This window comes from Gorilla gorilla, chromosome X (genome assembly GCF_029281585.2).
Source record: "Gorilla gorilla gorilla isolate KB3781 chromosome X, NHGRI_mGorGor1-v2.1_pri, whole genome shotgun sequence".
Taxonomy (NCBI): Eukaryota; Metazoa; Chordata; class Mammalia; order Primates; family Hominidae; genus Gorilla; species Gorilla gorilla.
The window spans coordinates 109,143,312-109,170,716 of NC_073247.2; the positions used below are offsets into that span (position 1 = coordinate 109,143,312).

The window sequence follows — 27,405 nt, forward strand, 5'->3', positions numbered from 1 at the left end:
ATGTGAACTGGGTCTGATCATTGTTTTGCTACTATATGGCCTTTCATGTTTTAAGGAGCACTTTCCTTTTTGTTCTCCCCCACCTCATTTGGTGTTTAATTTTAATGGTAAACATACATTGTCTCCTAGTTTTCCATGCTGAGTTCAAAGTGGAAAAACAGCTATTTTGTTGCCAGAGAAGCAGTTACCAGCTAATTATGATGATCTAAAGGTTATCTGCCATATGCTTAGATGAGCAGTAACCAAGCTTCAGTTACTTCTTATGACTGACAGTTGTCCTGAGCAATAGGACAATTGATGCAGATTATCTAGGGCAAAAGCAACTGCTTAAAGTCTGACTTGCCTGGTGTTAATTTAGGCCAGTGGTTTCTCACCCAGGAGCGATTTTGCCTCCCAAGGGACATTTGGCAAGATCTAGAGACATTTTTGTTTATCACAACTAAGTAGGATCTGCAACTGGCATCAAGTGGCTGAAACCAGGAACACTGTTAACCATCCTACAATGGACAGAAGAGCCTCCCACAACAAATAAATATTCAGCCCAAAATGTCAGTAATGTTGAGATTGAGAAACCCTGTTTCAGGATTACCTGCAAAAGATTTTTTTTAAAAAATTATAAAAAATCAGTGGAAAACAATGTGCAATAGTCCAAATTAATAAGCAAAATCTACTAGATAAGTTAATATTATATCTATCATATTGATGTAATATTTTAATAATTTCAAATGTTAATTCGATCACTGTATTGTTACAGTTACTACTTTTTTCTATAGCTTTGAAACATCCCAGTTTATATGGCTTGTAAAATTTTTTAATTACCAATCATGCATGTAAATTGTAGGAAAATTAGAAAATATAAATACCAAAAAGAAAAAAAACTGTCGACTGCAATTCCACTATCCAGAGTTAATTAATATTAATACCTCGGCACATATCCTTCCAGGCATTTTCCTATGCATGTACATATGTATTTAGATTGTGAATTTGTTTTTCTTAAAATAATAATAAAAAGACTTCTGAAAATTTAAGTTTTAAATTTATATTTTCTTGTAAAAAGGCTAGTGGATCATGCTTATATGGATATGTCCATCCACATTCAGTGTATAGTGCCGTTGGTTATGTCTTCAGTTGTGATTAAACATGTTAATTGGCTCACTTCATGATGCCCTTTTACAAACACCTGGTCTTTGGCACCATGCTAACAATCATGACTACTGTAAGCCATCTGTAAAGGGATCGGTAGAATCTTGATTTCTCTTTTTGTTTTCTACATAATACCCTCATTAAACTTCCCTGTGTCAAGGGGCCTTAAATCAGTAATTGGTGACTGTCCAGTTAGGCTATTCACACTAGTGTTTCTTAAGCACTTTGCTGTTGTTCTCTGCTGTGCACTTTGATTTAAGAACCATTACTTACCTAAACTAGGGTGTTCTTTTTTAATAATTGCAAATTGTTAATAATGTAATGATTTGTAATCTAATCACAAAAATTCTTAACAAAAGCAATGTTACGATTTAAAATGAGAGTAAGTGTCCTATATATGTGTGTGTGTGTGCGTGTGTGTATTTTTTTCCTTTGTTTCTGTCATCCTCTTCTTGAATCAAATTTCATTGTCATGGAATACAGTCTCCTAAACTGCTTTTTAAAGATCTGAAACATGGATAATCTTCTTCTTTTTTTTTTTTTTTTTATGATACAGAGTCTCGCTCTGTTGCCCAGGCTGTAGTGAAGTGGCAGGTCTCGGCTCACTGCAACCTCCGTCTCCCAGGCTCAAGCGATTCTCCTGCCTCAGCCTCCCAAGTAGCTGGGATTACAGGCACCTGCCACCACGCCTGGCTAATTTTTGTATTTTTAGTAGAGATGGGGTTTCACCATGTTGGTCAGGCTGGTCTCGAACTCTGGACCTCGTAATCCACCCACCTCAGCCTCCCAAAGTGCTGGGAATACAGGCGTGAGCCACTGCACCCGGCCATGTTATAATCCTAATAATGAGACAGCTACTATTTTTGCTCATATCCATTTTAATTTCTGTTTCTGCAAACATACGGTTTTGGAATATTCAGAATTTCCTGACATTGTTCATGGGGTATTGGGCAAACCAGAGAACACATAGTATTCCTGAAAAGCTAATCATCCATTCAAATCTTGACATTTTGAAATGGAAGATGCTCTATTATTCTTCAGGGATCTTATATATTTTGTGCTCAAACTACTGGATTACTCAGTATGACAGTGTAGTTGAAGTCATTTTATTTTATTTTTTCAAATTTTATTAATCAGGCACAAAAGAGCTAAACTTTATACTGGAGACACTATAGTTTAGAATAGTGTATTATTTGTTTGTGCTCAATTGTCTTTGGTCTAGTAATAAAAAACTAAAGTCTCATATACATTGGGGACATATAAAACAGCAGTAATTAACAAAACAGGCTGGGTGCGGTGGCTCATGCCTGTAATCCCAGCACTTTGGGAGGCCAAGGCGGGTGAATCATGAGGTCAGGAGTTCGAGACCAGCCTGGCCAACATGGTGAAACCCCGTCTCTATTAAAAATACAAAAAAAAAAAATTAGCTGGGCATAGTGCCGGGCGCCTATAATCCCAGCTACTTGGGAGGCTGAGGCAGGAGAATCACTTGAACCCGGGAGGTGGAAGTTGCAGTGAGCCAAGATCGTGCCACTGGACTCCAGCCCAGGCGACAGAGCAAGACTTCATCTCTAAAACAAACAAACAAACAGATGATTATGTAAAATGGATGAAATCGCAAATATAACTGTATTAAACAATATAACCTCTACATGGGAGATATGGGTTGGTGTTCCCCAAAAACTTGAAACTTTATTTTGAATGTTAATTATTTTTAGTGTTGTGAGCAATCCTCCTTCATCAAATGACATCTACGAGATATTATTTGTGAAAGTATTTGCTCCTTTGTTTAAAATATAAGATTTGTAAATAAAAATTTAAGATGAAGCCTTTTTTAGGTGACAGTCTTCTTCTGTTGCCCAGGCTGGAGTACAGTGATGCAGTCATAGCTCACTGTAGCCTCAGACCCCTGGGCTCAAGCTATCCTTCCACCTCAGTCTCTTGAGTAGCCAGGACTACAGGTGCACACCACCATGCTCGGCTAATCTTCTTCTTCTTCTTTTTTTTTTTTTTCTTTTTTAGAGACAGGATCGTGCTATGTTGCCCAGGCTGGTCTTGAACTCCTGGCCTCAAGCAGTCTTCCTGCCTCAGCCTCCCAAAGTGCTGGAATTACAGGCATGAGCCACCATGCCTGGCCAGAAGCATTTTTTTAATACATCCTAATTATATGGTTGTTATTTCATACTATATTAAAAGTTTTAGAATAGAATATATTCAAATAAATAGACTTGTTTCATGTGAGCATTATTTAGGCAAAATATGTTTTAGGTAACTCTTTAGGTAACAGTCTTTAATGAATAGGCCAAATTAATTTTCAATTATTACTATAAGTGCTTGTGTATGTAGGTAGATATTATTGCTCAAGTTTTTCTGTAAGTACCTGAAAATAATTGATTTAACTCTGCTTTTGAACGCACTAGCATATTTTGATGTTTATTCTTTTGTATAATGTATTAGGATGCCTTTAGCTGCCTAGTGACATAAAACATAACTAAAATTAGCTTAAGAATATGGTTTTACTCTCTTACATCACAAGAAGTGTAGAGGTAAGGCAGTTACAGGGTTGGTTAATTCAGTAGCTTAGTGATATCATTAAGGACCCAGGATATTCCAGATATTTCTGTTCTGCCATCCTTGGCATGTTGGCTCTTGGTTGCACAATGGCTGTAGTTGTTCCAGGCATCACATTCAAATATGGGGACGTCTAACAAAGGAGAGTGTGTTGTCTCTATGAAGCTTTTTTTTTTTTTTTTTTCAATTAGGGAGAAAAGCTTTTCCAGCAGCTCCTGGGCAGATTGATTCCTTCACATTTTGTTGTCCAGGATTGTGCCACATGCCCATCCATCCCTAAACTAATCACCGTCAAGGAGAACCTTAGATTAATCCATGGCTTTGCCAGCAAGTAAGATGACTGGCATTGGCAGCGTGCGGTGGCTCACGCCTGTAATCCCAGCACTTTGGGAGGCCAAGGCGGGTGGATCACTTGAGGTCAGGAGTTCGAGACCAGCCTGGCCAACATGGTGAAACCCTGTCTCTACTAAAAATACAAAAATTAGCCGGGTGTGGTGGTGGGCATCTGTAATCCCAGCTACTTCAGAGGCTGAGGCAGGAGAATCTCTTGAACCCAGGAGGCGGAGGTTGCAGTGAGCTGAGATCGTACCACTGCCCTCCAGTCTGGGCGACAGAGCAAGAGTCTGTCTCAAGAAAATTAAAAAAAAAAAAAAAAAAAAGACTGGCATTGCATGGATTGGGACATGCAACTAAAAGTATCAATATAGCACAAAATAATTTGTTGCTCAGTATTATTTGAATTGTCAAACGTTGCAAATTGGCAAAATAAAAATAAATGAGATGTTATCTGTGAAATATACACTTCTGTTCAATTAAATAGTTTTTAAAAATCTTAGAAAACAGAAATGTAAATAGAAAACATTACCCATTTATTTTGAAGTTATCCTTCACTGTTTGCGTTCTGTCTTTCGCTAGAATATACTTACACAAGGACATTCTGCTTTTCTAATTTGCTTGAAAAGCTATTAGTTTACTTGCTTTCTTTTTCTCATTCATTCATTCAAGGGTTATTTATTGAGTGCCTATTAAACAATGGACACTGTTCTAGCCACTGGCATTGTTTGATTTATTTCAGTAAACTAAAACAGATTTTAAAGCTCTGCCATCATGGAGCCAAATGTGGAAAATGAGAAAATAAACTATAAACATAATTATTGGGAAAATTATATTACAAGTTAGAACGTTAAGTGCTATGGAAAGAAGAAATCATACCAGTGGAATGGCCACATGACAGTGGCTAAAAGGTTTCAACAATAGTTATAAAGTTCCATTGTGCAATCAATTTCTTAAGCTAAGATTTAGATTTTAACAGTGTAAATGTTTCCTAAAATTCAGGGATCACTGAGTTGTCCTATTTAGAAGACTTCACTAGGTACAGTTAGATGATTTTTATACAAACCCGAACTATTTCATCAGCCATGTATCCTTATGTGATGTAGAAGAAATAAAAATTAATTCTGTCCCACTTTACAGAAAAAGTCTTGCCAAGGGCTTTATTGTTTCAGTTAAATAATTGTAACATTATCTTCTGGAATATGGAGGATATACAAATAGAGAACTTTACCTAGAAGCCCGGCATATTGTCTACTTTTAGACACAGATCAAATTTAAAAATTAAAGAGGAAACACCTGAGAAGAAATCTGTCCTTTTCCTAATGCCATTTCAAAATCAATGGCTCTTGCCTTTGTTAATTAAGCAAGTTAAAACCTTTCCTTGTTCAAGAGAAAACAAAGCAAAACAGTATTTTTGCTATTAAAAACGCCAACTAGGCCAGGCACAGTGGCTCACGCCTATAATCCCAGCACTTTGGGAGGCTGAGGTGGGCGGGTCACTTTAGGCCAGGAGTTCGAGACCAGCCTGGCCAACATGGCAAAACCCCATCTCTACTAAAAATACAAAAAAAAAAAAAAATTAGCATGGCATTGTGGCTTGCACCTGTAATCCCAGCTATTTAAGAGGTCGAGGCAGGAGAATCACTTGAACCTGGAAGGCGAAGGTTGCTGTGAGCTGATATCACGCCACTGCACTCTAGCCTGGGCAACAGAGCGTGACTCTGCCTCAAAAAAAAAAAAAAAAACCTAACAAATACAGATTCAGTCTCAGTCACTACTTCTTCCTCAAGGGAACTCAGATATCTTATTTAAGAAGATAGACAATAACATCCCAAAATGGGTTTCTAGACAGGAAGCTCTGACAAAAGGTGAGATGTATAGCAAAGCATGTAGTGAAGTAAAAGCATATTTTTAGTGCCAAAAATATGAAAAATTATAAGGAACTTACAAAGACATTTAGTTCATCTTGGATTCCTTTCCCCTGGTCCTTGTTCTCTGCCAACTGTCAGCTAGTTGATCTGATAAACTAATGCAGTACTAATGTGTCACTCATTCTGTATTACATACATGCCCTTTAAATTCAGGACAATGCCTTAATCCAGCAGAGCAATTCTGCTGTCAAGAACTTCTTGCAACATGGCTAGCTGATAGAGGAAATATTGGAGGGAAAGACAGCCTTTCTTGTACCTCTGAAAGAACATCATATATGTAGCTGCACAATCTTCCTGGGTCTAGAATTTTTCCCCCCACCTCACACCCTCCTCCCAAGGACATTTCACAATTTAACCTGTCTGTTCTGGTGTCATAATATAGCTTTGTCAAATTGGCATCTTCCTGGGAGTGACCTCCCCTTCGACATGGATCAGAGAATTCAGGCAACCCAAAACCCTGATCTAGCCCACCCTGTCTTTTGAGAGGCTGGAAACTCAGGAGTTTCATTGGCAGAGATGTAGTATCAACTCAGCTTTGATTTTCCCTTTCTTTCTGGGTGACATTTACTTTTTTATATATTGTCCCTTAGGCAGAAATACTACACTCACCTTGTAGGCTTAGCAGGATGTCTACAGGGGGTTACCCCAAGCTTACTGTGTGAAACCCAAGCCATGCTCAGCTCACTTACTCATCCACGGAGACAAAAGACAATTAGTGCCTTATAGTATAGTAGGTACAAAGGAAATGTTTTATACTCCAGATTTCCTCCCTACTCTACCTTATGGTATGATACATATACAGCCTGATCACTAGAATAATCCTTTGTCATAATGAAGGCGGGATTTCTTGGTTTGATTTTCAGTAAAAATATCTCCTGGTTTTTTGGGTTTTTTTTTTTTTTTTTTTGGATCTCCTTCCTTCAATCTCAAATAAAGCATTTCCAAAGGTCTTACTTTTGGTCCTGCATATTTTTCTTCCTGGGTAGTTGATATCTATTCCAATGGCTCCTACACTTTCCTGAGTTGTGATTTTATTCTTCAGCTCTAGACCCAAGTTTATTTTCTGTTAGATGCCTCTAACTAGATTTGCCACAACTACCTCAAACTCAGCATATTCAAAATGGAACTCATTACATCCTTTTCAACTTTCTCCCATGTTCTCTTTGGCTGATGGTACAACTTGATATCTTCTTTTCCCTCACTATTTACATCTGTTCAGTCTCCATTTCTTACCCAGCTTATGCAGTTAAAACTCAAGAGACTCTATCTGTTTTTTATGATTTCCCCATCAGAATCTTACCAAAGCACCGTTGTTTGCATGTTCTATATTAAGTCTATATTAAGTCTATTATGTTATATATTAAGTCTCAGCAAAGAAAAAAAAAATCTTACTTTTATCCTCACTTTAACGGCCCAAGTTTCAGTGTTTGTCCTCTCTCCTTCCCATGGACTACTGCAGTAATCTTTTAGTTCTCCTGAGCTTAGTCTTAGCACTCTCTAAACTGTATGCTGCTGCCAGATACTTTTTTCTAAAACGTAGGTCTCATTGGGACATTCACCTTCTCAGAAACCTTCAGTGGCCTTCCATGGGTGACAGTAAAGCCTAGACTAGCATTTGGAAACCCTTGGTAATCTAACTCTCCCCAGCCACTACCCTTTTTCTCTGATTGGAATACAGTCACACGCACAGTCTCCCTTCTACCTGGTGAAATTGTTTTCAACCTTCAAAATTCCATTTAGTGGCTACTTTCCCTGTTATGCCTTTCCTAATACCCCCTGCTGAACTCCAGGGAAAATTACCCCCTATTTGGTATGCTCATCATATTTTTCTTTTTCTTTCTTTTTTTTTCGTTTTTTTTGGTTTGTTTGTTTTGTTTTGTTCTGTGATGGAGTCTTGCTCTGCTGCTCAGACTGGAGTACAGTGGTACAATCTCGGCTCACTGCAATCTCCACCTCCTGGGTTCAGTTCTCCTGCCCCAGCCTCCCAAGTAGCTAGGACTACAGGTGCACACCACCATGCCCAGCTAATTTTTGTATTTTTAGTAGAGACAGGGTTACCATGTTGGCCAGGCTGGTCTCGAACTCCTGGCCTGAAGTGTACTACCCACCTCAGCCTCCCAAAGTGCTGGTGTGAGCCACCGCACCCGGTGCTCATATCATATTGTTAATGTGGCTTTTGTAATATTCAACTAATTGGTGATGTACAGACCTGCCTTCTTTGTGCTGTGAATTCCTTTACAGTAAATATGTCTCACTTATCTTTGAATTTTTATTACACAACAGAGTGTGTGGCACATAAAAGTAACCAGCAAATATTTATTGATTGGTAACCATGTTTGTAATTGGTAATCATGTTCCTACTGTTCTAGAAATCTAATAATAAATGGTCTTTGAGATTAATATTTCAAAGCCCTCTAGCTGTCTCTCTCTGCCTCTCGCTTTCTCTCTGCCACCTTTTCAAGATCTTTCATTATTTTAATGACTCCTTTTACTCTTCGTCAACATTGATTTAGCAAATATTTGACTCAAGTACTTAAACTTGTCTACTTTCACTCCATCACTCTAAGTTGTGAAATCCCAAAGTGAGCTATATTTTCCTGGTATAATTCTTGAGTAGAGCTAATAATAGGCACAGGAAGTACCTCATGTTTACTCCATTTTATTTCTACATTCTAGCATCAAACCTCTCATTTGTCAGCCTTTGTGATTTACTGTTCACTTATGATTGACCGTGACCATTTACATCTTCATTATTTATCCATAGCCAGCAGACACCTGCTTATGTCACTAGATTTTTTTTTCTCTTTATGATAAAAATCATTAGAGAAGGACTATTCTTCAAACATACCTTCAAACATCTTTCTACTTTCTCTAAGTCTTATTATCTTCAAAGATCCTTTGAAGAAAGAACTGAAAAATCCAACTTCTCTTTTCTGGGGAGTTGCTATACTTTTAAAAAGTGTAATAATTCTAAGTTTCACGGGATAAAATTTTGTCATTTAAAATTTCTTAAGTATGTTATAGTGTCATATTTTATTTTTATGAGTGCTTAAGTATAAGCACAATATGCAAAAAGTAACACAGATTTCATTGTACTAGAGTATCCATGAGTCAAAAGGGCATACAGAAGTTTACATTGAAAGAAGTCAAGTCTAACACATGACATTTATTATTGCAAAGTGTTGTATAGGAAATAAAATTCAATGTGTCTGTAAATGCCCTAAATCCTCTTATAAGTTATTTGTCCAACATGTTAAGCCTAATGGAAAAAAATCCCTTTATACCAATAAATAAGGCAACTTAAGCAGAAGATTCATGATGAAGCCAGAAAAACTCTATAAATAATGGGGTAGTACCCACGGAGGAGGGAGGTAAAGGAAAGGGCAGTAGATCATTAGCACAATAAGGAAAGGATATTCCCATCAGTAAGTAAGCAGTGATATTTGGCCAAATCTAGGTCATGATCAAGGATATAATCACAAGTGAGATGTTTTACATTGTGCAATGTAGCTGGCATACTCATCTACAGATGGAATGGCTTGCTTCCCAGAATGCAATCACTACTATATAACAGTGTCCTTATTATTTCCAGTTTGGAAAAGAGGATTGTAAAGCAGAATATCTCTGGTTCCGACCTGTATCCGATTCAAACCCAATTTTGACATGATCCACGCTATTTTGTTTTCAGATATTTTTACAGACCAACTCTCTGCTGTATCATACCCAAGATTTAGGGTGTCAAAGAAAGATATGAAATTGTATATTCATTGTATTTTTTTGTTTGTTTTATAAACTAATGACTCAGAAACATATACCTATAGAGCCAGAATAGCCTAGGATAGAAACTAAGGAATTCTCTATCGGTAAAATATCTTTTTTTTTTTTTTTTTTTTGAGATGGAGTTTCTCTCTTGTTGCCCAGGCTGGAGTGCAATGGCACAATCTCGGTTCACTGCAACCTCTGCCTCCCAGGTTCAAGTGATTCTCCTGCCTCAGCCTCCCAAGTAGCTGGGATTACAGGTGCTCGCCACCAGGCCCAGCTAATTTTTTTTGTATTTTTAGTAGAGATGGGGTTTTGCCATGTTGGCCAGGTTGGTCTCGAACCCCTGACCTCAGGTGATCCGACTGCCTCGCTTCGACCTCCCAAAGTGCTGGGATTACAGGCGTGAGCCACTGCTCCTGGCCCTCTATCAGTAAACTTACTGATAACTCAGGCTCTTGGCAAGTTTTGCCTAACCCTTCAGCAGCTAACTAATCTTTCAAATAGTTTTCTAGAGAAAGTAGTTTCATAACTTGACTTGATTCCATTGCTTTGCCATCCTTAACGTAAACTTCTTTTTAATTATCAGAGTTTCTCTTTTTAAAATTTAAATGCAGGTCCTATTATTTTGATGTGGGAAACTCTGGAAGATATCTAATAAGACTTGTTCTTTAAATACATATCCACTTCATGTCTATGGATATAGTTATATCCCTTAATTCAATCTTCCCTGAGCTTAATTATCCATCTTTTGTTCATGGTTTGGCATTTCCCAAACGTTCAGCACTTCTTTTATTCTTCATCAGACATCAGGTTTTTACATATTCTTTAAACAGAGGAGGATCCAGATTTGTGAGGCTGTATTTTATATAATTTGGGAGCAGCCATTTAAGAAAAGGAATTTTTTTTAAAAAGAAATCTTTTTTATTTTTAAATTTTAGCAAAACACATGGCCAAGTGAGCACATTGCCAGTGCCCCTCCCATGCAAGTGAGAAGTCCTAATGCTTTTGCTCATTAGCTTCATGGTGAATCTGTCTCTGCCCTTTGAGTCGTTCATCCCATAAATTAACCACAGCTCTTTCAAAAAGGCCAAACTGTCAAAAAGTATAAGCCCAAGTAAGATATTGCTATCACATATGCATGCTGGTCTGGTATTTACACTAAATTAATCAGCATTGTCTTCATTAAGTAAGAAATAGTTATTGCATGCCTCTTTTGTATTAGGTGCTGTATTAGGCTTATAGTTAAGGGTGCTTATCTTAATAGAATATCACACCTGAAGCAAACTAAACCAACAGAGTCTACCCTTTCTTTTTTTTTTTTTGAGACGAAGTTTCGCTCTTGTTGCCCAGACTGGAGTGCAATGGCACGATCTTGGCTCACTGCACAACCTCCACCTCCCAGGTTCAAGCAATACTCCTGCCTTAGCCTCCCGAGCAGCTGGGATTACAGGCATGCACAACCACGCCTGGCTGATTTTTGTATTTTTATTAGAGACAAGTTTTCTCCATGTTGGTCAGGCTGGTCTCGAACTCCCTACCTCAGGTGATCTGCCCGCCTCAGCCTCCCACAGTGCTGGGATTACAGGCGTGAGCCACCGCAACCAGCCAGAATCTACCTTTCAGAGGCTGTTAAACTAAGCCAACACCGAAGCAAATGTGCCTAAAGGATATCTATGAATATCTGAATGCATGTTAAATACGTAATGGATATATTAACATTATATATAAAATAGGGTGAGTGCATCTTGTAGTGATGGTTAGTGAAGCAGCCCTTGAAGTCTCCAATTTAATCTGAGGGAGGAGAGGTTTAAAGGTATGCTTGCTCTATAACTTCATTGCCCTTACCAGCAATATTACCTAGTGGCGTGAGGTTAATTTAAGGACCACCATGACCGCTAAGTGCTATGTTTTCATACTTTTCCACACCTCATCAGTGCTCCTTTTTTTATTTGTGTTGCTCGGTTTCCATTCATTTTTGATGTTATATATATATATTTCTCTACATATAAAGATTACCCTGAGTTTTCAGACAACATCAATAAAGGGAAAGGTGCTACCCCATAATTACTGGAAGGACATCTTGCTGTCAATATCTTGGAAGATAGGACAACAAATCATCAAACAATCACTTTCTACTTACAAAAGCACAAGGTTCTGACTGGCAACCAAGAAGGCTTTGTGAAAAACAAATTGAGCAAAACAATCTTAATCTACTTCTTTGAAAGAATCTGTTCCCCATACTGCAAAAAAAATCTCTCTGTTCACTAGGATTTTTATTCCCTCCCATGTGACAGTCATTCTCAATGATTGAAAATAATAGGAACTAGACTTTAGAGTATGATTTTAACTGATAGTAAGACAGTGCTCTGGGTGGGTCTGGGACATAGAGCAAAAGTAGACTAACCCTCGAGTGCTTCTTTTGATGATCCCTAAGAGCCATGAGTGAAAGAGGCTTGTTTGTGATGCTTATTATTGATTCCCCAGGGACTAGAACGGTATGTGACAGTTCATGCTGGATAATGAATGAATGAATGTTTCCTGCTTCTCAGTGAAGGCATAAGTCACTGGATATTAATCAGCCTACTTTTTTCTTACCTTTATTGCTTCCCTGCCCTCTTCTTCCTTTCCCTGTCCCTCTCATCACCCAAAGGACAGATAAATTTTCAATGGCAGTATGTCCAGAGAGATTTCTAACACTTCATTAAAAAAGGAATTTTATTGGGTGTGTATGTTCCCTCAGAAATAGGATCAAACTCAGTTAGGAATTAGTAAGATATAAATTAAGGGCACCAAGCAGGTAGCATGCAGACAAGAACATACATAAATTCACTGGAAAAAGATTCTTGATTTTTAGTGGAACAGTACAGTACTAACCATGAATTAGCAGTATATGAGGTGTAACTGTTTTTTAAAGAAGACAAATCAGAAATGTGTAAAGTCAAAGAAATTTTAAGCCTCTTGTTATCTTAATTGAAGGATAATGATATTACCCTAAATATTTTGGGAACCCTTATTTTGGATTTCCCTGAGAGTTATGCAGCATGTGCTTTAGGTCTTTCCAGGAGTACTAAATATTTGTAATCTGAGGCTGCGCTTGATTTTTGGAAATAGCCAGAAGTTACATCGAGCCAAGTTTTATCAATAAGATACATGATCAAACTGAGTAACAAAATATGTGGTCAAAAATATTGTGAATATAAAATAATGAGACTAATTTCAATTGATTCAGAGGTTAATTCGGAACGAGGAGTTTCAATTACAGTGTAGTAGCCCTCACCAACACAAGTTTAGGACTTCCAAAGGTGGCTGTTTGTAGGACAGGATTCAGCAGATATATTGGAACCAATCTTCTAACTTTACAGTTGCACTTGAAAATGTTACAAAACAAATGCTATAATATTTTAGAAGATTTAGAGCATGAAAAACTGGTAGATATTGGATAGCACATCTCTTAGAGTATTGTTTCCAGCTTTGTCCTCTTCTTTTTTGGGGAGGCAGGTGAGGATGGAGAAGTCTATAATTTAAAAATAATATCTAACAAGTAGAGAACACCCAGAAGAAAACCTAAACATTATTAAATTTAGGCAAATTAGTCTCTATGAGAAAGTTATTGTTCAGAAAATGGTATTGATTGGCTTAATTTAAAGTCCCAACAGTTTTTCTCAAGGGTCTCTTGGATCCCATCCTTCCTCTACAAGCTAAGAAATTCACCTGCGTTGCATTTAGGGATTAGTTTCAACTTTGTGGAACTCAGGCAATATGGTGGTTCCTGGGGACAAGCTACACCTCCATGAAAAAGTTTTAAGGAAGATATTGACCAAGTTTCTATTTCACAGAGGCCAACAGACAAGACGTGGGCTTAAAAAACTGACAGCTTTTAGCGAGGCATAAGGAAATATTTCCTTTTTGAGGAGGTTAAGTATCAGAAGAGGTTCCTGAGGGAGATCATGGAACCCTATCCACAGGCAGAACATTAGAGCAAGCATTTTTCTAGAGCCTTTCCTGTTCTGTGAGTCTATAATTCTACTTGTCAAGGTAATTTGATATTCTTATCCAAGTCTCTAAGGTGCTTTTGCCACCACCTAAATTGGTCTCATCAAAAACCTTATTGATTGTGCTGCCTTTCCCATCTTCTAAGATGGTGACAGTATTAAGGCAGTAAACTCAGATCTCAGACCTGTCACATACCACTTGTTTTGTCATTTCTCTCCACCTATACCTCCCCAAGATGTTTTTTCATTAAAATATTGTTACCAGTCACTTTAGAATTTCATTCTGTTCCTTTGGTTCAAAAAAATTATAGATTAATTTCCTATAGTCACTTAAAGCACTTCGTAGATTTTAATCAACAGAGGTCTACATTGGCATATTGAGCTCAGTTGTTTATCCCTTCCAGATGGAGATAAATATTCTCAAATACCTACTAAGAAAAATATGTCTGCAGAAACCTGCAGCATTAGAAAACCTATTCTTTGCTGCAGATTGCAGATTAACTTCTAGCTAATCAGAGTTCAGCATTCTAATGGACTGTGACGGGAGAGACAGTTTTTCCCCCAACTTCAGATCACATGTTTCTGCAGTTGTAAGGCAAATTTTAAAAGGCCTTGGGGATCACAGCCAGCCTTCATTATCGGTGCATGACCGCTTTGTAACCAACTGTAAGTTTAATATCCAAGGAGATTTGCACATAACAGTCTTTTTTCTTTCTTCTTGTTTTTAATAATTCACCTTTGAGATTCTCTTCACCACCATGCTGGTGTGCAGAGATCTGTTTGTCTGTCAAACCTACAGATATGTAGCGCATGTGAAAGCTACATTAATTTTTTATTTGTTTCCTAAGGAGGCTGAACAATAAGCTGGTTTTGCTGAATACAAGAGGGCTACTTCAGTGAACACATACTTGAATTCACTTCAGCTGGCTCCCTCACCTGCAGCACAGCAGTTTCTCCTATGATTCTCCCCTCTGCCAAAAGGGAGTCACTTATACAGATAAACTCAAGGACTTTTTGTATAAACCATCCACCTGAACCTGAGAAGGTTTTGTCTGAAACCAAAAGATTACCAGAAAAGCTGTGTAAAGCAGGGCGTGGTGGCTCAGGCCTGTAATCCCAGCACTTTGGGAGGGCAAGGCAGGCGGATCACCTGAGATGGGGAGTTCGAGACCAGTCTGACCAACATGGAGAAACCCTGTCTCTACTAAAAAAAATACAAAAAAAATTAGCTGGGCGTGGTGTCGCACGCCTGTAGTCCCAGCTACTCAGGAGGCTGAGGCAGGAGAATCACTTGAACCCAGGAGGCAGAGAGGTTGCAGTGAGCTGAGATTGTGCCGTTTCACTCCAGCCTGGGCAACAAGAGCGAAACTCCGTCTCAAAAAAAAAAAAAAGAAAGAAAAGCCGTGTAACACTGTTTGTGGATCCTGCAAGTATCTCATTCAAAACAAATGCCTCATTTTCAAAATTAGAACACTTCTTTTCTTTTAACTTTGGAGACTCTATGTAAACACTAATCTCTACACAAGTGAATTTCCTCAGCGGAATATTGAGCTATGTCAGTGTGACAAATGTCATGGATATCGGGCCTCTGAAACGCTAAGCACTGGCATTTTTAAGAAAATAAATGTAGATGTCAGTGAACCATAACCTATAGATGATTAGAAAGAAACTTACCATTTGAAAGTGGATGTTTTCTTCAAGGCTGCTAAGATTTTCTACAATAAAGAAATATGAGGTGCGTAGGGAACTATGTGTAGAGACGTTCTCGGTAATTTAATGTTTTGAAAACTCCCAGGCTGAAAACTATTATTATGTAAATCAACTAGCTCCAGCTGCTAATTCTTAGAAAATGGAAAGAGTATCTAAAGTTTAACTAGATTTTGACCTTTTATGTTATGAAGACTACAACAAGGAAGAAAGAGGAAGTTTGTTAGGGGGTTATTTTTTAAGGTGGTCAGGGAAGGCTTCACTCATAAGGCAGACATTCAAGCAGAGACTTAAGGGAGATACTTTTTTTTTTTTTTTTTTTTTTTTTTGAGATGGAGTTTCGCTCTTGTTGCCCAGGCTGGAGTGCAATGGCGCGACTCGGCTCACTGCAACCTCTGCCTCCCAGGTTCAAGCGATTCTCCTGCCTCAGCCTCCCGAACAGCTGGGATTACAGGCATGCACCACCATGCCTGGCTAATTTTGTATTTTTAGTAGAGACGGGGTTTCTCCATGTTGGTCAGGTTTCGAACTCCTGACCTCAGGTGATCCGCCTGCCTCGGCCTCCCAAAGTGCTAGAATTACAGGCGTGAGCCACTGTGCCCGGCCTGAGGGAGGTACTTAAGAGCAGAAGGAATGCAAGTGTAAAGATGAGGAGCGAGGGAGACCAGTGGGGCTGGAAGAGAATAGCTGAGGAAGAGATGAGGACAGAGAGAGGTAATAGGAGGTCAGATCACATAAGGCTTTATATGCTATTGGAAGCACCATTTTTTTTCAACTATGAGTAGGAATAGATGGCCTCACTGCCAGAAAAAAAAGAAGGGACAGAGATGAGGACAGGGCTTCAGGGGAAGGTGAAAATTAAAGGGTGGGACAGGGAAGTATAGTCTAGAATGGATATGGAGGGAATGCAATGCTGTCTATAGGAAGAAATGAACATAGTACCTCAGGAATCAGAGGGAAGAAAATTTCTATTTTGTTTGGTTTAGCAGATTACCTATGGTCTGTTATACTTCTGTGTTTCATACCATATTTACACAGGTTAATAAGCATGCCTTTAATCCCTGTCTAACTACAGTATCAATACATTTGTTCAGTGTCTGTTACTGAGGCACCTAACTACTTGAGCAAGCTAATCAAGGTTTCAATTACCCCAGTGAGAAAAGTTCTACTTCTCTGTTGCAATCGTATTTGATTGGTTGATGAAGTATTTATGAGATCTTTCATAAGAGGAACTTTAAAGGTCACTTGTACCATAATAAGTGGAAATCGCTGGGAAAGAAAAAGTTTAGCAGTATTATAGTGCTGATAAAGTCTTCAGAGGTACTGACTCTCAGAGTCTAGTTACTGCAGCTGAAAATTCTTTGCCCTGAGCATTTGTCATGACTCCTTCAATCCAATATGCCCTTTAAACACAGTGAAACTATAGAAAAGGAATATCTAATGTTGTTGGGTGTTAATTAAGGAGTAGGCTTCCTTCTTTTCCTTAATGGAAAGCCTTAATTTGTCTTCAGTTGCAGCTGAAAATTCTAAAGACTCATTTCCACCATCTTATGTAGGTTTTTTCTCTAATGATCAGGTTGTTCAATTTCTTGTTCAGATGCTGAAAAACTCATCTTGACTCACACTGTATCTTCCTACTTGTAACCTGATGTGATCATTCTCAAATGGGAGTGAAAAAGACCTGTACAACTATATGAGTCCTGATTTACTTTTGATATTCTTTAAGATTTTCACCCACCTTTACTATAATAACAAATAAGGACCTCAGCCCAAGCTACAAATCAGGTAGAGGTAACATACATTGGGATCTGTGTTTCCTATCACCTCTTTTCTCCTTGGTTCCAGGCAAGTGCAACAAAAGTGTCAATAGTATAGGCCAGGTGTGTTAGCTCATGCCTGTAATCCTAGCACTTTGGGAGGTTGAGGCGGGTGGATCACCTGAGATCAGGAGTTTGAGACCAGCCTGACCAACATGGTGAAACCCCGTCTCTACTAAAAATACAAAAATTACCTGGGCGTCATGGTGGGCACCTGTAATCCCAGCTACTTGGGAGGCTGAGGCAGGAGAATTGCTTGAACTTGGGAGGCAGAGGTTGCAGTGAGCCAAGATCATGCCATTGCACTCCAGCCAGGGCGACAAGAGCACAACTCCATCTCAAAAAAAACAAAAACAAACAAACAAAAAAAACTGTCAGTAGTAGCCAAAACAATTCAAGCACAGAATATGTTAACTATATGAAGTAGAGGAAAAGGGAAGAAGAATTTTTAAAAAGAAAAAACTTTTTGGTAAAATGATGAAAAGTTATTGCATATAGAATTGCCTTTCCTGTTTCATTGTCATGTTTAGGACATCTTTGGGACAGGGAAAGGAAACTGCTGCTATAACCTTACCTAGTTCACTGGTCTGGACAACCTGTCCATTGCTACCTATTTTGCCTCCTGTTATGACTGGAATTAAATGAGAACCCCACCAATAAGCAAAAAGTTTCCACCTTTCATCCTATCTCCTACTTGCAATCCCTCAGTAGTGATATTCCAGCACAGCTAACAGCCTCCTATCAGTAAAGATGGGAAAAGTATAAGAAAGCTTAGCAAGGCCTGGGGTAGGGAACCAAGTGTGGGCTAATTCTCCTGGTCCTTCCATAAACATTAAGGCAGACTAAGTGAATCCCTCATTCTAAGACAAATGTTCCCTAAAGAAATAAAATTAAACTCCTATTTTCCAAAGCAATTGGACTTTTATTGTACTGTGTGCTTTATTTTCTGAGTGAGGTGACAGAACTAGAGATGTTTAAAAAAAAAAACAGTAATTCCCCTCCAAATTTACTACCTTTCCCCAGGAACCTTCATCACTCAGTTTTTGCTACAGTCCTGTAAGGCATGTTGAAACTTGAGTAAAATGATGCATGAATTTCTTTATTAGTCAAAATAGCAAATTATTCTATGATCTTTATTATTTCTTAGATTTGTCAAATATGATATCCTAACACCAAGAATTTTCCCCCAAAACCTCCTGTTTATTTTACCTCTATCTTTTTTCTCTTGGCACAGAAAGACAAGTCCTATTATCTGTTCAAAGTTGGTGGCTTAGAGAGTGTGTGGGTGTTTTGTTTCTTCAGATTTTTACCTGATGTTGCAAGATTTTCATATCAAAAAGAATTCTTCTTTCTCCCCAGTGTGCACACACATATGTGGACATGGTCCTGGATTGGAGGAAATGGAGTACAGACCCTGAAATGCATGGGACCTTTGTATTGCCCAAATGTGGAATAATATAATAATAACCACCACCATTTATTGAACATGTTTTATGTGCCAGGCACTGTTATTAATAGCTTTATATGTGATTCCTCATTAAATCACAAACCAACACTGAAGTACAGGTACAATCATGTGTTGCTTAATGACAGGGATACAGTCTGAAAAATGCATTGTTAGGTGGTTTCATTGTTGTATGAACATGACAGAGTGTACTTATACAAACCTAGATGCTATGGCCTACTACACATTTAGACTATATGGTATACGTAAGCCTGTTGTTCGTCGACTACAAACCTGTACGGCATGTTACTGTACAGAATACAGTATGTAACACATTGGTAAGTATTTGTGTATCTAAACATCTAAACAGAAGAGGAACAATAAAAATACTATATTAAAAATAAAAATGGTACACCTGTATTAGGGCACTTAGCATGAATGCACCTTAGAAGATTGGAAGTTGCTGTCCTCAGACACAAGCACACACATTAGCCTAGGACTACACAGGGTCAGGATCATCAGTATCACTGTCTTCCATCTCCATGTGCTACCCCACTGGAAATCTTCAGGGGCAATAACACACATGGAGTTGTCATCTTGTGTGATAACAATGCCTTCTTCTGGAGGACTTGAAGGACTTGCCCGAGGCCATTTTACAGTTAACTTGTTATAAGTAGGTGTACACTCTAAATGGTAGAAAGTATAGTATAGCAAATACGTAAACCAGTAACATAGTCACTTATTATCAGTATCAAGTACTGTGTATTGTATATCATTGTATGCACTATACTTTTATAGGACTGGTAATGCAGTAGGTTTGTTTATACCAGCATCACCATAATAAGTACATGAGTAATGTGTTGTGCTCTGACATTGTGGTGGCCGTTTCCCCACTAGGTGAAAGGAATTTATCAGTTCTGTTATAATCTTATGGGACTGCCTTCATATATGTGGTCCCATCTGTTGTACTACATGTCATTATGAGATGCATGACTATATTTCACAGATTCAGAAAAGAGGGTTAGCTCAGTTAAGTAAATGGCCCAAAGGCATAAAGCACTATGGTCTCTAGAGGAGCTTGGATTTAAACTAGATCTCCCAGCCCTTCAAGGCCATCCTGTGTTCATTATGATATGCTGTTTTACTTAGAAAGTTTGGATTATGGATCCCGACTTAAAATGATCCATATAAAGAGGACAATTTCCTATTATTTTTACTCTGGCCATAAAATTACAGGTAAGACATTTAAAAAAAATCTTATCAAGATGCATAAAATTAGAATTATACTTATCTAGGAAATATGGAAATGGATGGTATTCTGGTCAGGGGTTATTTTAATAAAAATTTTAAGTGTTTTATTTTTAAAAGAGGCGACTGAAAGAAACAATTTAAAAATTCTTCAGTGTCTAGCAAAAAAAAACCCAGAAAACTTAAAAAAAAAAAATCTAAAAACACAGTCTGAATTAAAGCAAAGAAAGAATCAGTTGCTCAGAGAGTTCAAGATTAAAAATGTGAAAAATATTTAAAAATTAGCTGGGCTTGGCTGGGCACAGTGGCACACACCTACAATCCCAGCACTTTGGGAGGCCAAGGCGGGCGGATCACTTGAGGTCAGGAGTTTGAGACCAGCCTGGCCAACATGGTGAGACCCCGTCTCTACAAAAAATACAAAAATTATTCGGGCATGGTGTCACATGCCTGTAATCCCAGCTACTCGAGAGGCTGAGTTGGGAGAATCGCTTGAACCCAGGAGGCGGAGCTTGCAGTGAGCTGAGATCGCGCCACTGCACTCCAGCCTGGGCGACAGAATGAGACTCTGTCTCAAAAAAAAAAAAAAAATTAGCTGGGCTTGATGGTGCAAGCCTGTAATCTCAGCACTTTGGGAGGCCGAGGCAGGAGGATCACTTGACTTCAAGACCAGCCTGGGCAACATAGCTAGGCTCCATCTGTAGAAAGGAAAGGAAAGAGAAAAGAAAGAAAAGAAAGAAACTTTGCCAGGCATGGCAGCTCACACCCGTAGTCCCAGCTACTTGAAAGGTTGAAGCAGGAGGATCTCTTGAGCCTAGGAATTTGAGGTTGCAGTAAGCTAAAATTGTACCACTGCACTACAGTCTGGGTGACAGAGGGAGACCCTGACTCTAAAAAAAGTTGTGGAATTTCCCCTATTTTGTTGAGTTTTCATTAAAACTACTATCTCAGTGACTCATATTTAGTGTATAAAAAGATTTTCAATATAATACATACCATGTTTCTTTATATTGTTGCCAAATCATTTCTCTCAGTATCATTTTCAAATCCTTCCAACACCCCTGATCAATGAAGAAATACTCCTCAGTGTGATCACAGTATTCCTCTGGCACCAGAGTTACCAATTTGTTCACCAGGACATTTCTAATTTACATAATTTTATGGTTATGTGACTCTACTATCATACAACTTCTGATACTGTAATGAACTGAAAGTCTTGCCAACTATATTCACGCGGGTAACCAGAATGATCCAAAACTCAAAAGAGAAAATGAATACATTCCTAGTATTTTTTTTTCTTTTCATGAGTGCCAAGTTACACTGATATATATGGAATCGTAAAATTACCTTAGATGCCAATATTATGGTACAGTTGAAAATCATATTCAGTATAGTTATGAGGGTAGATAGTATCAGGTTGGTATATTTCCAGTCATAGATTATGTCCTCATAACTTCCCCAAAAAGGGAGGAAAGGGGTTTGCAAAATAAGTCATTGAAAACAGATGTGGTCATTTGTCTGTCAATGACTGAATTCTTGCTGTTCAAACTTTTAAATGATTCTGTTATACATAATAATCACAGCTACTATATAATAAGCATTTCCTCTGTACCAGGCTTTGTCTTAAGTGTTTTATATAAGCATTATTTCACTTAATCTGTTCAACAGTCCTGTGATTTAAGTAGTATCTTGATTCTGCAGATGTGGAAACTAAAGCTCAAAGAGATGAACTAACTTGTTCAAGGTCACACAGTTTTTAGGATAAGTGATGGAGCTTTGATTTGAAACCAGATTTTTCTGATTCCAGGATCCTTACTACCAATGGTTTTATTTCTCTGTCCCTGAAATATGCCTTCAGCTTTCAGTGATCTCATGGTGCTTGTAAAGTACTTGAGCAGTCAGTCATCTCTGGAATAGGAAGCCATTAGAAGCCATGAAAGTAAGGAATTGTTTGCTGTAATGGTGGTGGTGGTGGTAGTGGTGGTTTATGTTTTCAAATATCAAGGCAAGGTTGGAAGATGCTTGCTTCCTGTAGATCTGACCTGAATGAGGCTGGCATCTGGGCTCCTTGGAATTTTCTGAATCAGTTTCATCCATTTCTTAAAGCTTAATTGAAATAAATGAGAGGTCTTAGCATTTACATGAATTTCTTTCTTTTTTTTTTTTTTTAGCATATGACATTTTTAGTCTGTAGGTCTTATTTAGTGATTATGCATAGCAAGGGAAATAAGATTTGTAATTTATTCACTTTTTTTTTCAGTAAGTCAATAGAGGTTTCAGTGAGAGATTTTAAAAATTAGGTTGGTGAATATTTCGTAGTAAATCCTAGACACATTTTTCATTATATTTTACTCGTTTTGTACCTTTTACCAACCCTTAACAGATATGCCAGTAAAACTGAGACTTTTTTCTGTAAACATATTTCTTATCTTGTATGAGGTTAGTACCAAAGCACTTTTTCAATTAGCATCCTTTTAACAGAACACTGTCCTGTACAATGACAGAATCTAATCAGTTGGCATTTCCAACCCTGAGAAATAATGATTAATGCTTACTTGAGAATGATCTTTAAGTACTCATGAGTTAGTGTTTCAAAATGTTTAGTGAGGCTTGACAAGTACAAAGTAATGTTAATCACAGTCAATTATTTAGGGGATTTTCTTAACCTGACCTTAAATTTGCTCCTACTGCTTTTGTTCTTTTGATTATTTGATTTTTATTTTGTAAGATTAGGATGATGAGAATACATCCCATCCCTCAAAATAATTTTTTTCTTCACCAGCTTTTAGATTTTTAGAAGGGTTAAACAATGTCTTAAAAACTAAAGATTATTGATATGAAACTATCTTTAAGATTTCCCTTTCCCTTTTAAAATTATTTCCTAAGGAAAGAGAATTAAGCATGCATTTTCTATCCCTAATTTCCTAAAGCCAGAGCCAAGTAAAAACACCAAGAGGAATATGTTATTCTTTTCAGCATGAGGCCTTTTCATGAAAACAGCACTAGTGACCAGAATCTTATTCTAGTCTGTGTTGCTTGAAAAATATATGCCTTTGTAGATGTTTTCATTTACTGTCAGTAATGCCAAACCACAGAAATGATTTTTTTAATTCTGTTTTGGCCTCTTAAAGATTACACATTGCCATTACAAATTGTGATTGTTTTGTAGTTAAATCTATTCCTGAAACATTTCAGATATAAACTGATAGACCTATTACTTGTTCTGTTTTATCCTTTAGTAGATCTACATTCATGTTGTTTTAGTGGTGCCTGTTGCAAGCTTCCCTCTCATATGAAAATTTAATCTCTTGCCTTATTTTCTTCTATCGCAAATTGTATCACTTTGATTTTTATATGAACTTTTTTTTTAGTTTTAGCATATTTTCCAGAAATAATAAATACATGGAGAATGCTACAGAAATAGCATGATTCAAGTTCATGTACAATATAATGCCTATCAATAATCTGTATCAACATTTCTATTTTCAAAATGTGGTTTTCATTTGGGCGTTTCTTTTTGTAATCATTTCTACTGTCTTTATTAGATGATCTTAGTCGATCAAAGGATGCTTATAAAAAATCAACACAGTCTTGGGAATCGGACTGCCAGGTTTATGAAATGAAAATATAGGATTCCCAGTTGAAGCTGAATTTCAGATAATGAATAATTTTTTAGTATCAATATATCCTAAATATTACATGATTTTTTTTCTATTTAAGTATGTTCCAAATATTATATGAGACATACTTCTACTAACAAAAGTATTCACAGTTTATCTGAAATGTAAATTTAACTGAGAAGCCTGTATTTTATCTGGCAACTCTATTTGGAAGGCATCATGGTAGTGAAAATGAACATAGAGGCTAATGCCAAACAATCCTAGGTGGTTGTGTTACTTAAGAAGCTGTGTAGCTTTGGGTATGTCACTTAGCCTACCTGAACCTAAATTTCGTGTATAAAATGGAACAAATAATACCTACTTTGCAGGTTTTCTATAAAGATTATAAAGTATGTATTTAAGACTAGATAATGTTTAAAACTCGTGGTACATAAGAGATTTCCCTTAAAGAGTAGCTGTTATTATCAGAACAAAGAAGAAATACAAATGCAAGTAACCAGTCGTTTTTTTTCCCTCCATCTTAATAAACTATGTGAGGAATCCTAATGGGAGCACTCAGCATGTAAACAACCCATTAGATTGATAATATAATAGTCCGCCCAGATCTTGGTGACTGTTTACCAAATTAGAGATTTGACCACTAATAAAATATATACAAGCATTAGCCTTCTTTCTTTCCTCTGCTACTTGCCTCTTTTCATGTTACTTACCAAACATTATATAGCTTATTAGTATCAGGGCTGAATATGTGATGCCTTTTCACATTGTTTTTTCCCTTTTGAGTTACAATTTTACTTCCATCCTGTCTTTCTTAGACATCTATTTATTAATGTGATTAATTTTTATTGAGATAATTTACATACCATAAAATTTACCATTGTAGTTTATATAATTCAGTGGTTTGGCCGGGTGCAGTGGCTCACGCCTGTAATCCCAGCACTTTGGGAGGCCAAGCCGGGCTTATCACTTGAGGTCAGGAGTTCGAGACCAGCCTAACCAACATGGTGAAACTCCAACTGGAGTGGGATCATACTGGCATCTGGCAGGTAGAGTCCAGGGATGCTGCTAAACATCCCACAATTCATAGGACAGCTCCTACCAAAGAATAATCTAGCCCAAAGTTACAGTCGTGCTGAGGTTGAGAAACCCTGCTTTAAAATTATGATTCTAGTATGCCAGTTTATTTTTAAGTGGTAGTCTTTGAGTTCATCTACAATAGCCAGGTACCTTTGTGCTCCTAGCCTATTGCTATGGAGTCTAAGAGCACAAAAACAATGACAGGAGAAAGGGGAGGTACCAGTGAAGGTAAAATCATTTAGATTTTGTAGGAAGAAAATTCTTGCAAGTCAGGAGAATTTTGAAAGTGTTTTTAAGGCTATTTTAAACTGCTGTGTCTTTTAACATAAAGAAAAAAATTATTTCAATATAAACCCCTCCAGGCAAAGCCTTGTAGACGTATTCTCGTTATTGAGTCTTTTTCTTTAGGGTTTCTGGAACAAAATAGTTTTTGTCAAACAGCTTGTACATGCTATGAAGTGTATTTAATCAATCATAATAGAAAAAAGAAACAGAGCAACTTGATGGAGGGAACTTGTAGTTGATATGTCTCTGCATTCGTGATTTATCTGAACTCAAAGGAAGTTGATATTCCAGCTGATCACATTAATTCAGCTTTGTCTAATACCAACTACTGGAATGTACTCATTCACTTATGTTCCACAAATAATCTATCCAAAATGAAACAGACAATAGCTTGAAATATGTTTCAGCATTTCTAAATATTTTGACAAGTAAAAAGCTGTCATATTTGAAGGTATTTCTTTTCTGTGATAATACTGTTGATTGTTTCCTGCCCTGCATGATTAGATGTAATCATTATCACCAGCACCAGGACCACCATCATTGCCATCATAGACTAAAATTCCTTGATTATAATATATCAGGATCTATTCTAAGCACTTTATGTTTGTATCATTTTTCCTCACAAAACTCCTATAAGGTAGTTTTTTTCTTAATCTCAATTTTGCAGATAACAGAAAAGTACACAATAAAGGGGGTAAAATACTTGCTGAGTCATATTTCCTTACTATGTCTTCTCATGTGTCAAACTAGTTCATATTTTAACAATAGATAAAGTATACTTATTGTTAAATCTGTAACATTGATGTCCTTAATTTTCTGGCACCCTAGATAATGGCAATTGAAGACTGAGTTATTTCTAAATCTTTTTTCAAGAAGAGATATTTTACAATTAATTGTCTCTCTCAAAAGTATATATATGCACATTCAGGCTGCTGTAATACCTTCCCATCTCTGCATATTTATATAAATTTAAAACTGTGCAATTTCTCCATTATATAAGTAATGGAAAGGTTTTCATTTAACTTTGTTTATATGTATAGGAAGCAGTGAGAGAAAACAATAAGAGAAGAGAAATGGAAGAGAAGACCAGGAGGGCAAAACTTGCAAAAGAGAAAGCTGAACAAGAAAAGTTAGAACGCCAGAAGAAAAAGAAACAACTCATTGATATAAACAAAGGTATGAAAATATTTCCAATTTTTACAAAAATGCAAGAAGTACAAAATAATTGCAGTTATTTATTTTTGGATTATAAAGTAAATTTTCATAGAAAATTCACAATAGTATTAGTTACTTGTGCTAAATTTCTCTCATGATGCTATGTGTGTTTCCTATCTCCCTACACTGAGCATTCAGGATTTTTGATAACCAATGCAAGATGATATTTTGTTGAGATAGTGTTTTTCTCCCTACTTTTCTTGCCATAGTATATTATATTCTGGATGAGGCAGTGGGGAGGGAAAAAGTGGGTGAGATGAAATGTGAAAAACGGGTATGGGGAGATAAGCCTTAGCTTTTAACTTCATTTTATTGGCACATGTCTGTTGGCAGTGCAGTAACAGTTAACAGTCTTCCTTGGAAGCTTGAACATTTTAAGTCCTAAGAAATACTGACAGCACTATTACAAGTTGAATAAAATAGGGAAAGGCATCTTGCACAGCTATAAACCTAAGTACAAGATGCTGGTATGTCCATATAGTTTAAAGTAAGTTGTTTGAGGCCGGGCACAGTGGCTTATGCCTGTAATCCCAGTACTTTGGGAGACCGAGGCGGGAGGGTCGCTTGAGATGAGGAGTTCAAGACCGGCCTGCCCAACATGGTGAAACCCCATCTCTACAAAAAGTACAAAAATTAGCCAGGCATGGTGGCAGGCGCCTGTAATCCCAGCTGCCCAGGAGGCTGAGGTGAGAGAATTGCTTGAAACTGGGGGGCAGAGGCTACAGTGATCCAAGATCATGCCACTGCACTCCAGCCTAGGCAACAGAGCGAGACTGTATCTCAAAAAATAAATAAATAAATAAATAAATAAATAAATAAATAAATAAATAAAGTTGTTTTATTGGTTAGCAAGAGTGACTGTATATTGTTGGTGAGTTGTTTGGTTTGGTTGGTTTATTTTCTAAAGAAGAGAGGGCAAAAAAAGAAAGTGATTGGTATCAGGTATCTGCCCACTGAAAATTTAGGAATAAAAAAGCATGCATAGTCTTTGTCACCTGAGGTTTAGAGAATTTAAGAACAAAACAAAACAAAATCTGAACAAGATACAAGGTAATATGATTAATATGGACCATGTATTACTGAAGATAACAATAGTAAAAATTGCAAGCACTCTATAATACTGACCACATGCCAAGCATGGTTGTAAGACTTTTACATATTTATTTATTTATTTTTTTTGAGTCAGAGTCTAGCTCTGTCGCCCAAGCTGGAGTGCAGTGGCTTGATCTCGGCTCACTGCAACCTCTGCCTCCTGGGTTC

The 27,405-nt window shown here is 37.4% G+C and overlaps 1 protein-coding gene across 6 annotated transcripts in view; it reads left to right on the top strand.

Annotated features, from left to right (window-relative positions):
* The window catches only part of DIAPH2 (diaphanous related formin 2), a 914,723-nt gene that overhangs the window by 681,049 nt on the left and 206,269 nt on the right, over positions 1-27,405 (top strand). For all 6 annotated transcript variants that reach the window (XM_063703105.1, XM_063703103.1, XM_063703104.1 and 3 more), the window contains one exon: positions 25,971-26,106. In XM_063703105.1, coding sequence (XP_063559175.1) covers positions 25,971-26,106 — 136 coding nt within the window. The remainder of the gene's footprint in view (positions 1-25,970; positions 26,107-27,405) is intronic.